This window comes from Antedon mediterranea, chromosome 11, assembly GCF_964355755.1.
Source record: "Antedon mediterranea chromosome 11, ecAntMedi1.1, whole genome shotgun sequence".
NCBI lineage: Eukaryota > Metazoa > Echinodermata > Crinoidea > Comatulida > Antedonidae > Antedon > Antedon mediterranea.
In genome coordinates this window covers 15,993,923-16,010,575 of record NC_092680.1, presented here as the reverse complement: position 1 = coordinate 16,010,575, position 16,653 = coordinate 15,993,923, and the positions used below count along the sequence as shown (strand labels likewise).

The 16,653-nt window shown below is 33.0% G+C and overlaps 1 protein-coding gene across 1 annotated transcript; it reads left to right on the top strand.

The window, feature by feature from the left end:
• Window positions 1-9,612: 9,612 nt before the first annotated feature.
• LOC140062619 (uncharacterized) lies at window positions 9,613-15,947 on the top strand. The gene has a single exon (XM_072108910.1). It carries the CDS (start codon window positions 12,523-12,525, stop codon window positions 14,875-14,877), a length of 2,355 nt encoding a protein of 784 aa, XP_071965011.1. The 5' UTR covers window positions 9,613-12,522; the 3' UTR covers window positions 14,878-15,947.
• The last annotated feature ends 706 nt before the right edge of the window (window positions 15,948-16,653 follow it).

Here is a 16,653-nt window from a genome sequence, read left to right as displayed (position 1 = left end):
AAGGAAACTGGAATAATGAAGCATTTTGTACAATATTACTCACAATTTACCAGCAAATAACAGTATGTAGGCCTATATCACTGAAATCACGGAAATCGAGACCGGTAGTAAATGTCCAGCAAACAGATCAGTGTTGTGCATTGAGGTTACCTATTGCTTTTGAAAATCCTGATATACCTTAGTATCGTATTAATATCGAAGTTACCTGGAATTAATAGACAGCTATTGGCCTTCATAATGAAGTCGTGATTTGAACAACAATTTATTTCTGTTTTACGGATCTAATAGTTCCGTAAACTATTGTTGAAAATAGATTGATTCTGTTACGGATTTTGTTGTTGTAAAGATAAGGATATCTATACAATGTCTTTATTTTCTTATTCTTCTTCGCAAAACCCGTCATTTCCAAGGAAATAATATTAATTATTTCTTAGATGAAGAAAATAAATTATAATAAAACGTAAACATTATGATAGCGCTATTTTATGGATAAAGATAAAGAACCTCTATTACTATATTATACAATAATGTGCGATGGTACAAACATATTTCATAAGCTGAAAAATTAAATTCTAATTTTTTTTCACGAGGTGTCTACAACATATCCAGGGCACAATGAATTACTCAGAAAAAATTGTTTTTCCAAATATTTTCTCTGGATTCTCTGATTTTTTATGTAAGATTATGTAATTTTACTCTAAATGCCTAGCCTATGGTCTATTACTATTGGTCCTGTAACAAAAACTTTGTACCGTTTAAATACAATTACAGCAGACGTTAACACGATATGCGTAACGTATATTGTGCGATATAGTAGCCCCAATTGTCCGACCATTTAAAATATACAATATATTTTTTTGTAGAGCAAGCCTACCACATACGTTAGGCTCTGGTTATATTTACACGTTAGTCATCTATAATGGTCAACCACTTGTAAACGGCCACTTCCCGTTATCGCTACACTTTTCCGGGACTCGATTGTTTCCGCTTACGACATTTGAAAGTAGTAAACAACATCCCAACAAACCTGTATTGTATCAGATATATTGAAGGGAAAGAACCCCAAAACTAGTCTGGAAAATGAAATAAACATTATTTAGGGTAAAACAAATTGAAACACTTTAGATACTGGAAGCATTACATGTAACAAACCAGGCGTTCGTGTAGCGATGTTCTGTCGAAACATCGTATAACGCTGAAGTTATTTATTCTTCTACTCTGAAGTAATACAATTCAGCATAAGAAAACTGCAATAAAGTGTTTATAATCGCTACACAGTATACCTAAAGCATATGTACCAGACGAGTATGTGCATTGTTTGTTTTAGAAAAAGACAGTCAACCGAACTGAATAGTACTAAAGACTAAACGTTTTACTAATACACAAACATATGAGCACGTAACATAGATTCTATTGTTTAATTAATTAATTTTTATGAGTGTGTACAAATAATTTCATGAGGTGAAAAATAAAATTCTATTTTTACGAGGTGAAGAGCGAGTGAAAATAGAATTTCACATTTCACAGAATGAAATTATTTGTACCATCAACACGAGTATAAAAACATTCATTTTGTTATTAAGAAAGTAGGCTAAGATAGGCTAAGATACCTTGTTGTTTCTAAATAGGGTTTTACATCGGCATACGTGCATATTTGATTTTATTCATAGCGTTTTTAGTCTGTATCATTATGTAATATATAGTAATGTCATCGTCATTCAACAGAGAAAAATTGCAACCAGAGATCGCAATTGTTGTTAAGGGAGGTCACGATAGTCCCGGTCTTACATCGACAAATAATAATAATAACTTATATAATCGTTAGCATGTGGAGACATCAGTCAATTAAATTATAGAGAAAAGTCAAAGGGCGAATTAAGAAATTTCGCAATGTGATTGTCGTCGTGTATAAGAACGAAATTGAACTCACTGCATATTTTATGAAAGATCTAAAGACAGTATTGTAAGTGTATTCAATGTATTGTAAAGAACCGATTGATTGTTTTTATTTTAGGATAAAAACACCTAGAATATATGGAGAGATGGGGCGTTTGAAGACAGGCAGGCGCCACCTACCATTTCTTCACTAAACCCACCACTTATATAACTCGTAATACGCGAAGAGCAGCACATACTTATGAGTACTTATTTAGGCAACAAAAAGGCACTGTAAAATCAAAAACAAAAACGATAAAAAGTCAATTTAAACTTATAATTTATTGTGCGTAGAACAAATACATTATTTATAAGTAAACTTATTAAAAACAATAACAACGGTATACAAGAAACATGACATTTTGTCCGTATGTAATTGGTTTAAAATTTAAATTGTTTTTTTAGTAGCATCGACAGACGATACCACAATCAAATTTTTTTCCTTCTCGTTTACAAATGTATATAAAACAATCAAACTGAATATAGACGATATATAACTTTACGAAAAAAAACATAACTTCGATAATTACGTAAATGTTTTAGACTGTTCTTTTGTGTCCAGATAATTGCGTTTGTGGAGCGTTTGTTTTTAAGTGGGTCCTATGCGCTTTCCTCCATGGCCATTCTTCGTTCGATTTCCCCGCGATTCCTTCCCCTCGACCATGCAATAGCTCCTACTATACCGAGTATAAGAAGAATGCCAGACAATAATCCTAAAATTGCAAATATGTCCAGTGGATTTGTTGAATCACTTTCGCTGACAAGAAGAGTCAGTGTACGTAAAATCAACAGGTCGCTTCCAGTACGCTCCATTTTACAATCATAAGTGCCGACATCTTCCAATTCAACATCCACTATTGTTAGATTGTAATACATGTCTAACTGTGTAATAGAAAACCTTTCCGAAGCTGTTTCATCGTCTACTATAATATCTCCGTTATTTGACAAAGGTTCATCTTCATAGTACCATGATATGGTGTCACTTGGCTGTGCGTTTGGCGCTCTGCATTCAAATGTTATACTCTTTCCAGTAAATGCTTTCACTGTCTTGTCGACGTTTTCAGTTTCTGGTTCGATGGTGTTGCATAGTACATCGTAGCAAAACAATAAACATACACACATAACTTCAAACACATGGACATGCATCTTTTCCACAGTTTTGGTAGAAGAAGGATAAAATCTATAAACTTGAATTGTGTAGACCTAATCACAGAACAAGTACCTGAACCCAAATTCACTAAGTGTCTTTAGACTTTGAACAAGATGAATGACAGTGTGGTATTTCTAACAACGCAATACGTTGTTTAATGTTTCCTTGTGGAAACAAAACTCCCCGACGATTTATCTTAAAATAACTTTGATATTTAAGTTCCTTGTTAAATCTCATCCGGTATCTAACAAAGTGACTTATATATTCTTAAACTATTGTTTTATCACAATGATATTCATTTATTTGTTCTTAGCACTGGGTTACATTTTCAGTAACGTAGTACTGCTTTTAAAAATGGTCCAGTTACAGTTAAACATGATTAAAGTAAAAAATAATTAAAACATATATATCGTATTTACAGGAAAGTAAAAGGATACGTGATTTGAACAATAATATATACAGAAAAGTTAACATTATGTTTTATAAAAAGATTTCTAGAGCTTTTGATAAATTATTATAATCATAGGCCTACTTAAAAAAAAACAAGCAAAATCAAATCGTGGGTTAAGATTTTTCCTTACACCTCAATCACGCCATGGCTGAGTAGCATAGTATCTAATAAATTGTTGTATTAATCAAATGAGTACAATACGAAAGAAATAATTTATTGATGGTTATGTTAACTACTATATACATAACTGGGATTAATACCTGTACGCGTTCGCTTTATTACATTCCATGTCGCTGTCTAACCCCCGCATCATTCGCACATTGGGTACTTGTATTTTGCGCGTTGAATCTGCCAAGCTAGCTTTTGTAGGTTCATCATCAGTCGTCTTCTCGACATTCTTTCTACCACTTTTCCTTCCATTCTTCCATGCTATTGATCCAACAATTCCAACTATTAGAGCGATTCCACATAAAAGACCAAACACAGAGAGTGCGTCATAATGTTTGCTTCCTTTTGGCGATTCTTCATCTTCTCGTCCACTGGATTGTCCTGTTATCCTTTCTTCTTCTTTTGGTGCTTCTGATGGTTTAGCAGGATGTTGATGTGTTTGTTCTAAAACTGGTGGTTCATTGTGCTGTTTATTGTCTGCAAAAAGCACCCTTGTCGCAATAGTTTCATAACTTGCCATGCTGAACATTGACCTACAAATGTACGTTCCCACATCTTCTGATTGAATGTTTTTTATCTGTAGATGGAAATTGTTATCTACACTCACAGAATATCGAGATCTCTTGTTAACATTTAAAGTTTGCAGAAATTTTCCTTGTGTAAGCACTTCGTCGTTGTTAGTTACGAAGACCCATTGTATTAGTGTGCTGTGGACAATTGCAGGATTTACACTACAGTGCAATACAACAGTGTCTCCGAATGTTTTCACAATCTTCTCTTGAACTCGTTCGTATAACGGTTGCTTCGTTGTCAATGCTGCAGCATTGCAATTGTAAATTCCAGAATATAATACAAAAATACATAAGTAAAGTAAAGACATCTTTAATGTAAGACGACAAACGTTGTGTGTAGTCAAGTTAGGAGTATATTTTAGAATATGGGTTTTCTTTTATCTCCTTTTATCGATATAAATATTAAATTATACTTCAAATCGAAACCCTGGGGTGACGTCATGTTTTGTGCCTTTACACTAGTTTATTGTTTTACCAATACGGCTATTTAGGAAGTGACTTGTTTCAGGACCATTATTGAGACAGACAACTACTTTCCGTCAAAGTATTGTTCTAATAAAAGACCTTGTTAAAATGACTCAATCGGATGAGGGTTTTAAGAATTGGTACTTTCTTAACTTAAACAAAAGTTTCGATTTTAAGTGTAACAAATGTCACCAAAGTAATAGTGTGTTTAATTAAGGATTAGGTAATGTATGAGAAATGGAACGATAGTGAGAAAAGGTTTGTAGGTTTCTTCGTTGTACACATTTTCCTATTTATGGGGTATTAACATGACCACAATTGTACTGGAAATGTTTATATATAATTTGAACACTATGCGCCATATTGAATCCAATTTTAGTTATCTTCCCCACTTTTCCCCAAGTATGTTTGTTTGTAGGCCTATACATATATAATGTAATGGGTCGAGTGTGCTGGATCACGTAGTATGGTATATTGATGACTATGGTAGAGTGGAGATAGTTCGGAGGGGCTAAGGTTCTGAAGGTTTTATATAGGCCTAATAATAATAATCAATATTCAGTGATTATTTGTAAAAAAATGTAAATGATTCAGATTCATTTATAAATAAAAACCAAGTTGCATTACTAATAACGATAAATAACATGTAAATAATAGTGGATTTTGATTACAGTCTTTCTGTTGTCGATGCAAAAGCCTACTCACTAATTCCTCAATTAACTTCGTATCATAAATTCAAATGTTTAATATGGATTTAGAATAATGTAGGCTATGTTATTAAACTTCTAAATGACGATCATTCTGTCTTCCTTCTGACCTTTTTGTTAATCCTTAAATCGTCTAGATTGGTTAAGATACAAAACCTCGAAAATTGGGACGTTACGCCAGAACTCAAATTAGGAATAAATAACTAAATTTGTGCTGCTCAGAAATCACATAATTACGTATTGTCATGTTGTTTGTTTGTTTGTGAATTTTGTTTGTTTTTTATGAATCGAATAGAAAAAGAGCTGTTGAACTTGTACACAAGTGTGTATTAAGTCTGTAGGCCTAGCAAATGCCTCGAAATGTCCCTAAAGGATGATTTAGTCTAGTATATTATCGGACATTGCCTAACCACTCACACTATTCACAAATGCTTTATATTCTAATCATAATTTCTTTCAAACAAAATATGACTTAAAGTGGATTCGATATCATGTATAATTGACAAGCGACATGTTTCAAAATTGATTATAAGAACAATAGCGAGTAAACAAATCTATCAGAATAACGTCATTCTTCGTTGGGTCTACTATGTATATATAACAATAACTTTCGGTTAGCAATATCGTCTGAATAATTACATCATACCTTTAAGGGTAGAAGAAAACCACCAATGATGTTTGATCATCGCATTATAATAAATAAAAGTAAATTACTAATACCGCCCTCTTTTAGAAAAGCGACGATATGCGTGGTCCCGCTTCCTTCTTGTTGTTGCAATGCAGTCATTGTCAAAAATAACACTACGTACCAATTTATTGTGGTCGTTATTCATGTCAGCCTTGTATCTGCAAGGTTAATATGCGTATAATGACTTACATACATCATGTACTTTCTACACGTTCAGTAATTATGCAAGATACAAGTTCATAAACGAACTGTAATATTGTTTTCATAATATTTATTGTATAAGAAATTATTTAATTAATTAATTAATAAACAAAAGAATATATGTAGAACCTATATATAAGAACTAATATATTAAAAGAAGATATGTATAAAAATCAACAAAAATTATAGTAAATAATGATACTGGGCAGAGAAATGATTCCAACAACAAAATCATCTATGTAAACATATGATAACAAAAATACAAATATATGAAAAGTTACATGATGGAAATAAAAGCTGAACCCACATAAGACAAAAAAAAAAAAGAAATTAATAATTTTGATTTTGATAAGATATGAAAAAAAGAAATGCTGAATAGTATGTTCCTATTTCTGAAGATCGTATCGGATTAAGAAAAATAAACGTATGCTATGCCCTAAGGTGGAGAAAAAAAAACATTATTGTGAAATAACGGAAAGCAAGTAAATGTGTTTCTTTTGTAAAACAAATATTATATATAATTATATAAACAATCATATTTTTTATTCAAAATATGTGAAAATTGTGTATAATATAGATTGTATAATATTTAAAAAATCATAATATTATAATTACCAGTATGATTATGACGTAAGCAACAACACCTTGAAATACTGTAGTCTAATGGTACCAATTCAATCAAGGTAAACGTATTGTTCATCTGCATTACACGTCGACCTTCGAAAATGCACCTTCTCGACTAACCTTCTCAATATTAATATAGGAAAGGATTAATAATTGTGATAACTTACTGATGTACATTTCAATATCTATTTTTATATTAAAAATAGTATAAAAGACCTGTTACAAGTTTACTAAGCCATTTTGAAATTCCAATACTTAAATTGTATACTCGCTGTCTTCTGTGACTTCAATAGGACTTTTATTCAACATGAATGCTTCTCGTTTAAGTGTGTGTATGTATTTATGTTTTATACAAGTTATTGTATTTGCTGCTCACATACACGGTGATGAACATATTGAGGAAGGCAATGTATACATCGATACACAAAGATCACAATTGAAACACAATTTACAAGCAGTTTCTCTAACTACAACTAGTCAACCTGAAGTAATGGCAACGGTTCCAGACACATATAACCAGGATTCTCTTTTGAGACGACGTCGAAACACGATGTATCCACTTAATGCTGCTGAACCAACAGAATTCATCTCATCATCAAAGCACCTTTTCGATGCGTTTTCTATTGTTGGACTTTTGAGTGGAATTTTACTTTTAGTGGGTATCGTGATTGCGATATATTGGCAGAATCGTAATGATATTGATATTGATCTAAGTGACACACGTGACGTTGAACAAGGCAGCGTCACAAGTGACGACGAACACGGCAGCGTCATCATGGAAGATGATCCCGATGAACTGGAGACAACAAGTGGTAGTAATCGGACTTCGAATATATATGCTATTCCTCGAGTTTACCGGAAATCTGTGATTGATGTTAAGACAGGAACAATTGTATCAAGCTTGATAGTTGATGATTCTGAAGATTTTGGTTATGTTATGCCTACATGGAAACGTCATTCAATGCTGCATCAGGATACTTATTACTAATGTGATTGGTAAATGTAGTATTTAGGCCTAATAGTATTACCGATTTTGTCTCTAGTTAATCTCAGGGACGTAAGAGATGAGATACAATGTATAGATACTCATCATGATACGGTGCACAGACATAAACAATATCGTCCAGTGGTGCCTCTCCGGGCCGGCAGGGTTTTGCTTGATGGCCGTCGTTGGCCATGTAGTTGATTTTTTTTGTCCAACCACCCTCCACACCGAGTTCTTGTATTTTGTATCTGTAGTTAAATACATGCAGCTGATAATAAAACATTTAGCCGTTTATAAAAAAAAAACAATGATGGGTATATGCTTAGCTACTTCTAGAATATAATTATGAAATACACTGCCTATACCGCCACATTCTTTTTTACCAAATATATTGAAATTCTTTTTTTTTAAATGTATACCAAAAATACTGAAAGTCTTTATTACGTAGCATAATTAGTAGTTATAGTTAACTGGGAGATGTTTTTATAATATTTGGACATACGAACCGTTTCAAGTTATGGCAGACATACTTAATACTATTATATAAATAATGTATTGTTTTATTAAAAATCTAGCGTAAGATAATAATATAAAATAAAAACGATTCGTTTAATTAAGAGATACCTACAGTACTGGTTAACAAAAATCACATTGCAAAAAAATAAATAAGAAAAAAATGTTTAGAATTGTAATTGCTTTCAGCATAATCTAAATACAATTATAGAAATTAATGATTAGAGTAATTAGTTTTCTATTCTAAATATTACATCCACCACCGCCACCTATTAGATGTAAATACACGTATACATTACATTGCATAATTACCATTAATGTAAGAATAATCTTTACTAAATATTAAATATTTTGATTGTAATATTTTGTAATAAAGCATTGCTACAAGTTAGTAGTTTAAACATACTGTGTACGTTAGACTATTGTTTTATACTACAACGTTGGTATAATTATATTTTACCAATGACGGCGATGGTGCATCAACAACCTGCGTCTTTAAAGTATTTTGCATATATTTATGTACAACCCTTCCAAATAAATAATATAAATATGTTAAAAATAATAGTCCACGTAATCAACATCTCTTAATAGTATAAGGCGGAGAATGAAAGAAAGTATAAATAGAGCAATTAAATAAATTCATCTGGTTCCGGATATAATAAAGTAGAAAATTATTACTTTTTTTTTAACCCAAAAAAATAAAGCACACAGTTTGTCAACGAAACGTCACTAAGGTATTTATACAATTTGGCCTTAATTTTTTTTTGTTGGGTTCAACAAAAAAGTAATGATTTTCCACTTTATAAATGGAGCATGTGAAGTTAGGAGGTTTGAATGGAATTAAAACAAATTGTTATAACAAGGGTATATCTACCTGTCTTACTATGACGTAAGCAACGAGACCTTGGGATAGAATAGATACCAATTGAGATGTGTATTGTTCAGCTGCAATAGAAATTGGCCTTCACAATTGTACATCCAATTTTGGCCTTCACAATTAATATTGTACATCCCATTTGGCCTTCACAATTAATATAGGAAAGAATTCATAATTTTAATAACTTTGAATGTTTGCTTGATCTATTTTTATTTTTAAAATTATTATAAAAGACATTGTTACTTTTTACTTGGGTCATTTTGAAATCTAACTTACCTGAGTTTTATACTCTTGTGACTTTTCAGTAGGACTTTTGTTCAACATGAATGCTTCTCGTTTGCATGTGTGTATGTATTTATGTTTTATACATATTACTGTGTTTGTTGCTACAACATACGGTGAGAAACATATTGAGGAACGCAATGTATTTATTGATTTGCATGACAGATCACAATTGAAGCAATTGTTGCAGACTATTCCTCAAACTTATACTAGTCAAACTGGGACTGAAGTAATGGCAACGATTTCAGATACAAGCAGCCTGGACCCTGATTTGCAAGGATCAACAGAGAAGAACATTATATCAAAACTTTCAGCTGAACCTACAGAAGAATCTGGTAAATCGTCTAAACACTTTTTCGATACGTTTTCTATTATTGGACTTTTGAGTGGAATTTTACTTTTAGTTGGTATCGTGATTGCGATATATTGGCAGAGTCGTAGTATTGATTACAGTGAAATTGATATTAAAAATAACAGCGGAATCATGGAAAATAATACCGATGAACTGGAGGCAAGTGGTAGTAACAGGGATTCGAATATCTATGCTGTTCCTCGACTTTACAGAAAATCTGTGATTGATATTACTACAGGACAAATAGTTTCAAGCTTAATTGTAGATGATACTGAAGAGTTTGGAGATACATGGGATTGTCGGGCAATGCTTCGCCGTGACACTTAATTTCGTATCATGATTCATCTCATGCTTTATCTTTGGTATTATAGTGAAACTTATTCTTCATCTTTGACTACCGTATACAACCTCTGTTGAATATACATTGTTGTTGAACTATAACATATCACTGAACAAACTGTGTTGTCGGCCAATTAGTGTAACATTGTACAGTATCGAGTTATTGTTGTTGGTGCAACGTTACATATCATTTGTGAAAAACATTCTATATCCAGATACCTGTAAAATACATTAGTATCAGTCATGTTCATTTTAGAAACTTTGGAGAATAATGTTTATAAACAGTCGATAATTTAAATTTAAACTTTACAGATTGTTTATATTAATAACCATGCAAGCTGTTTATACATGTTAATGTTTGCAACACATGTACGTAAATTGTATACATATTGTTAAATTGTAAACATTGGCAACTTCTAGACTTTATACACATAACAATAAGTCCATTTTGTATTAGTTTGAGAGTAACCTCTCGGATAAGGACTATAAACCGTAGGTCCAGTGTACACATCTAGCTCGTGTGCACTTTAAAGAACCTAGTACATCTTTCGAGACGAGTAGGGAGTTGGTTACCCCGGTGTATTAGTACGTCACAGCCACTGATCACCAGCTGGGCCCTCTGGGAGACCAGTCTTCGACTGAAGAGGTTACGCAGTATAAATATATACTTCAATCAACTTGTTAAGATCGATTTCAATTATTTTACATTTTTCGGAATACTAATACGTTGTTACTACCCTTTAGATACTATAAAGCCACGGTATTTATAGACCTAATGGACAAGCTACATAATCAACTGTTACGTTAATTAAAAATAATTAAAAATTATTGCTATACAATACAGTAATAACTTTCTTCACAAGTTGCAAGGGTTTATTCTTTACAAGTATCTTTACATAATTTAACCACAACCAAGTTCTAAGGGAAACTGTATTTATTGTCTAAGATATTGTTTTAAATATTTCTCTTTAATGCTTTAAGTGTAGATTAATGCTTCTCTTCTGCTTCTGCTAACAAGGTGTTCTCTGTGCTTTTGTTATTATTTTTTTAATGGAATTGTGTAAAAAAATGCAAAAAATTGTCCCTTGGGGGAAACTGGATTGATAATTTAATCTTTAGTTATTTTACATTTACGAACAAGCAACCTTATAAACTAAATTTTCCTCTTTTCTAATTCAGGTTGAGGTTGTTATAAATTAAAGAAATTAATATCAGACGAGGAGCATTACAACATTTTCTTTTATCGTAATTGTTTTATTACAACATTGATGCTAGAGCGATTAATATTTTACTGACCCGGTATTGCTGTCAAATAAATACATGGAAACAAAAAATAATTTCCTGGACGTCCTCACTTAACATACTAAGCCAACATACAGACGGCGCTTAGTCTGTATTTATTACTTGTTTTAACAATAAACTAGTTTCAATATATTAAATATAATTATGCATAGGAAGGCAAATGCGGCTTTGCTTTACCAGATCCTAGAAATCCTTAACCTTAACGAATTTTTTGGCGATGTACAGTGGCATATTGCCAATCCTAATTGTTAACACTTCCCCTAATATTACTGTTTTGCAAAAACAAGTTCGTTATTTATAGAACTATTTTATCAGAAATACTATTTAGAAATTCAGTTCAATACATTTATAATATACTTGAATGGTGTAATGATACCCTGAAAATTAAGTCGTAAACTTGGTGGAAAATGCAGAATAAATTTCTGATTTCCGGATGGAAATAAAACTTAGCTTATAATATGTTGCCGCTTGTCCCCGCGGTATGTATAGGAACTCATTGCGTCCCTGATATCGACGTACCTCGCAGTTATTTGCACATGTTTCAACGTGTAAAGAAATAAGATAAGTTACTTTCAAACTTTTTTATAGACTTCGTAAGCCACCCGTCATGCCAACATTAACTTACATTTTGCCTCATTATCTGTTAGGTATTATTTCATATTTCTGAAAACGTGACTATGACATTCTGTTTCCTCTGTCTGATTTAAACGTTACTTATCTATACTTTGTGTGCACTTTAAGGAAGAAATGCGTTTTGCTATCAGCACTACACAAGTTAAGATCGCAAAATGCGTGACGTCGTAAGCTAAATATATTGAAATCAGGGGTTGACTCATGACCCTTCCAATTAGTACTGTTTTGGCTTGAACAGTCGCCACACGCGTCTACGCACGGAGCAGTCGCTGAAACTGATGGAGTCGGATATACGTTTTGTACGGATTATACTTATCTGTATTCTTTTAAAAGTACTGTCTCTAGACGCGATTGTACTACGGAAAGGTCCTGACGATAAAACTGTGTATGAAGGTGATACGGTAACTTTCGAATGTATTGTTGCTTCGAAGGGGGCTAGTCAAATACTATGGGTTTTCAATGGAACGCGTTTTATAAGTGTTGACATCAAGGTATTTAGCTACAAAACAGGATTTGATAAAAGATGTAATATTATTAGTGATGTTGCAGGTCAGTATAAACTACAAATAAAAAATGTTTCTAAATCTGATGAAGGATTTTTTGAATGTTATTTTTCAAGAGAAATGTCGACTGCGGCAGGAAATTTTGGAAAATCGGGTAGAGCCAAACTTACAGTTTTAGAGGTTGGAACGAAGACTCCAATATGTAGTTCACACAACTTAGACCCACCATTAAATCCGTACCAGAGAGTATTATTTAACTGTTCAAGTGCCAGTAAAAATTTGGTAGTAAAATGGCAAAATGGAACAAAAGACTTAACCGGATTTCAGTATGGTTGGCACGTAACGGAGATCATGTTAACACCTTTTGATAACGGGCGTATTTTTACCTGTACTGAGATTAATCCGGTGACGCTAGATGTGCATAATTGCTCTATAAAACCAATGAATATTTATCCTACTGCTGAAATATCACCCAGGCTACCAGAAATAACGGTGAACAATGACATTACGTTTGTCTGTAATGCATCAGGTTTGCCAACTATTGTAAAGTATAATTGGATACACGATGGATACGTTATAAATCAGGAAATCTTCTATCCTATGAAATATGATTTGATTGGGGATGGGCGAACTTTAAAGGTTCGTGGTGTTGATATTGCTGATAATCAATCGACTATTGTATGCCAGGCTTACATTAGTTCTGGTCTGTATGCAGTTGCCAGTACAACAATGACAGTAAGTGATCAATATACGAATATACACCGTCATACTAATGCCCCCTCAAAAACACAACTAACGAGGACAACAATTACAGCATCATCATCAGCAACAGATAAGATAATTATAGAAGAGGATGGCTATAAACCAATTAAGGCGTTTGGATTTAGTTTACTCGCGGTCATTGCGTCCGTTATTACAATCTGTATTTTGATACTTATAGCTGGTACGTTGTTAATGTTTGCATGTAATCAGAAACCTGCATCTCTTGACCTACCTGATATAACAACTCGAAGAGGTCGTAGCTCTGGAAGATTGATTCCATCTGTAAGTGGAGGAATATCACACTGCAATGTTGTATATGCCGAGCTATTCAACGATATTGATTTTAAAAGTTTGTTGACGACCAACGAATGTAATCCGTCTTTAAACGAGGATGACATACTTGATCCGCTTATCGATGGGAATGACAATTCGTTTATGTTTGAATCTCATCATCACGAGGCGTCAGGCTTAGTTGCACCTCCTTTGCCTCCTAAACCAACGCGGTTAATAGCGCCGGATCTGTACTCAGAGATTCCTGATGGAATTTACCAGACACAATCTAGTCCACCACCATGTGATGATGATATGTTGTACTGTGGTACTGAGTTATCTGTTCGTTCTAGTAGTGAAGCGACTGACAACCTACTACCCGAACCAGATGAGATATATTACCAAATACCCGACAGAACATCATTCGTCATAACTCCAGAGGTATCAGACAATTGTTGCTCAAAGAAACCACAGAAATGGTCTCGTAATCCTTCTCCGTGTGGTTGTGATGAGCATTCAAGAAGCACATGCCCTTCATATGCTCGAGTAAAAAAGAACAATAAAAACTATCGATCTGGTGGATTGGGAAATCTTGAAAGACGCCTCCTGATACCGGTAAAGTGTGATGACCTAACGTCGGCTGAGCTTTATGATGTTGACTTCGAAACTGAACTATCTCTAAACGAGCCATATCCAGGCCAATTCTTCGGTTCAATACCTGAAGACAATGTTCAAAATAGCAATCATACCATGCTACCACGAAGGGCATCTGTTACGTGTTGGTCGCGGCTAAGACGTACTAAAAGTTGCCCTAAGAATAATCCATACGAGGAATATACAAATAACATTGTATACCCAGGCTCTTTTATTTCAAATTTACGTGTAGCTGAAAGCGCGCCAGATATTGTTGGCCTAGAAGCACAAGCATGTTGTGAAAAAGGCCACCATGTTTACGAAACAGTTCCAGATAAAGCGTTGGATAATTCATACAAAGCTAAATCTGATGATATACTCAGTAAAGGGTCATCGGATATCAGTTGTGTGGATTCCAGCGATTATATGAACATGGAGTGTAGCGATATCAGCGATTATATCTGACAATATCATTATATTAATTTCCTGTAAAGCTATTTTAAGTTTACGTCAAGCTCTCAGTTGTAAACAAACAAGCTAAGATATGCATAGGTCAATATACACTACGGTAAGCGGAAAAGCGCGTAGCTTTTCCTACGTAGCAAAATGTATCTACTCTGAGCGTTGTATCGCTCAGAGCGGCTCCGCGTCGTGTGTGGTCCGCTACCGCTTACCGTTTGTTTTACTCTTGCCGTTACTCCTCGTCTATGTAATTGACCTTTACACTGTACAATCAGTTTAAGAGATATTGATATACATTCTTATATGGATGTGACTTATGTCTTTCACTTCTATTACTTTGTTCTGCTTTACATAATATTGTGCGAGAGACGCCTGTACGTCTGATAAATCCATCTCTTAAAGTCCATCAACTTCCATTGACGTCAAGCTTCTTTATTGATCAATTCGTCCATGACCATTTAGATCGTAGATAGATATTTTTTTGGAAGGTGGGTTTTTGGAGGTGAGGGTTTAAAGTTGGATTATACTTAAAAGCAAAACTAGATTACAAGAGTTTCATTTGTATATATTTTGTGTCAATGTAACATATGCGATAAAAACAAATCTGATATTTATGTAGATTTATGGCTTCGTTTAAGAGGTAAACTAAAATAAAACGTCAAATACGATATTTTAATTACGATCTTTTTCATTTCAGTTTAGAAAGAAATGTAAAAAAATATTTGTACATAATTTCAAATAGGTTAAATTAATTATAATGTAACTAGTTAAGACAGTTATAATCGCGTGTTTTACTGTACAATCTATGATCAATTACTACCGTCCTGTTTGATGTGACGTGGTTGGAAATGGGAGAAAATACTGATAATAGGAAATGAACAATGAGATAACAAGGATACATTTAAATGTTATATTACCGTCTTTAAATACATTACAATGCATTCTTCTTAATAAAACATAATATACATTTTCACATGTGTATAAGTCTAGACAATGTTAATTTGCTACTAAGAATCTGATGTTTTGTATTAGATTAGTAACATGTTGACCCAATAAAATCTGTTCACCTGTTACTCTTGGCGTCATCCTCAAGTTTAGTCGTATTTTGTACAAAATGTATTTATTTTACAAGCTCACAATATTATAGGTAAACTTTTATAATATATAACAAAAAAACTAAATAACAGTTATTGTAGCCTACTTTACAATTTAATAGTCCGATAAAACAATTTTTGTGAAATTATGTAGATTATAATTCCATTCTAGACTTCAACGTTTATATTTACGACAACCCGTGTCTGTTGATTCTACACACAGTTGCTTAAGAACGATTTAAATGATACAAAACCAATAATAGGCCTACGTGTTGTAATATTTTAAAATTTTGTTTAAAAAAAATACTGATTAGGCCTAAGGTTAACTCATAGCGGATATTGTGGTTACTTGTGATGCCCATTTCTGTTCAGTAATTTCCAGGGATATTTCAACAACAATTGCCCAAAAGACAGATGTTTTTTATCATATTTTAATAGTTACCTCTCAGCAATTGATGAAGTGAGATGAATCAGACGAAAGTAAAACAATATAAAATAAATCCTGTTAGTTTTATTCGTTAAAACATAAAATACGTAAATGACTTAGCACTTTTAATAATTAAACTTCAACCTTAATCATTATTATTATTTAAACATACTATTAATATCAGAGAACGTTTCTAATTTGTTCTATTAATGAACAGATGCAATTCTGCTTGGCTTATGCCTACCACAGCTCTGTTTA

Coding starts and splice junctions, on each gene's coding strand:
- LOC140062619 (XM_072108910.1), top strand. CDS start 12,523: ATGGAGTCGGATATACGTTTTGTACGGATTATACTTATCTGTATTCTT.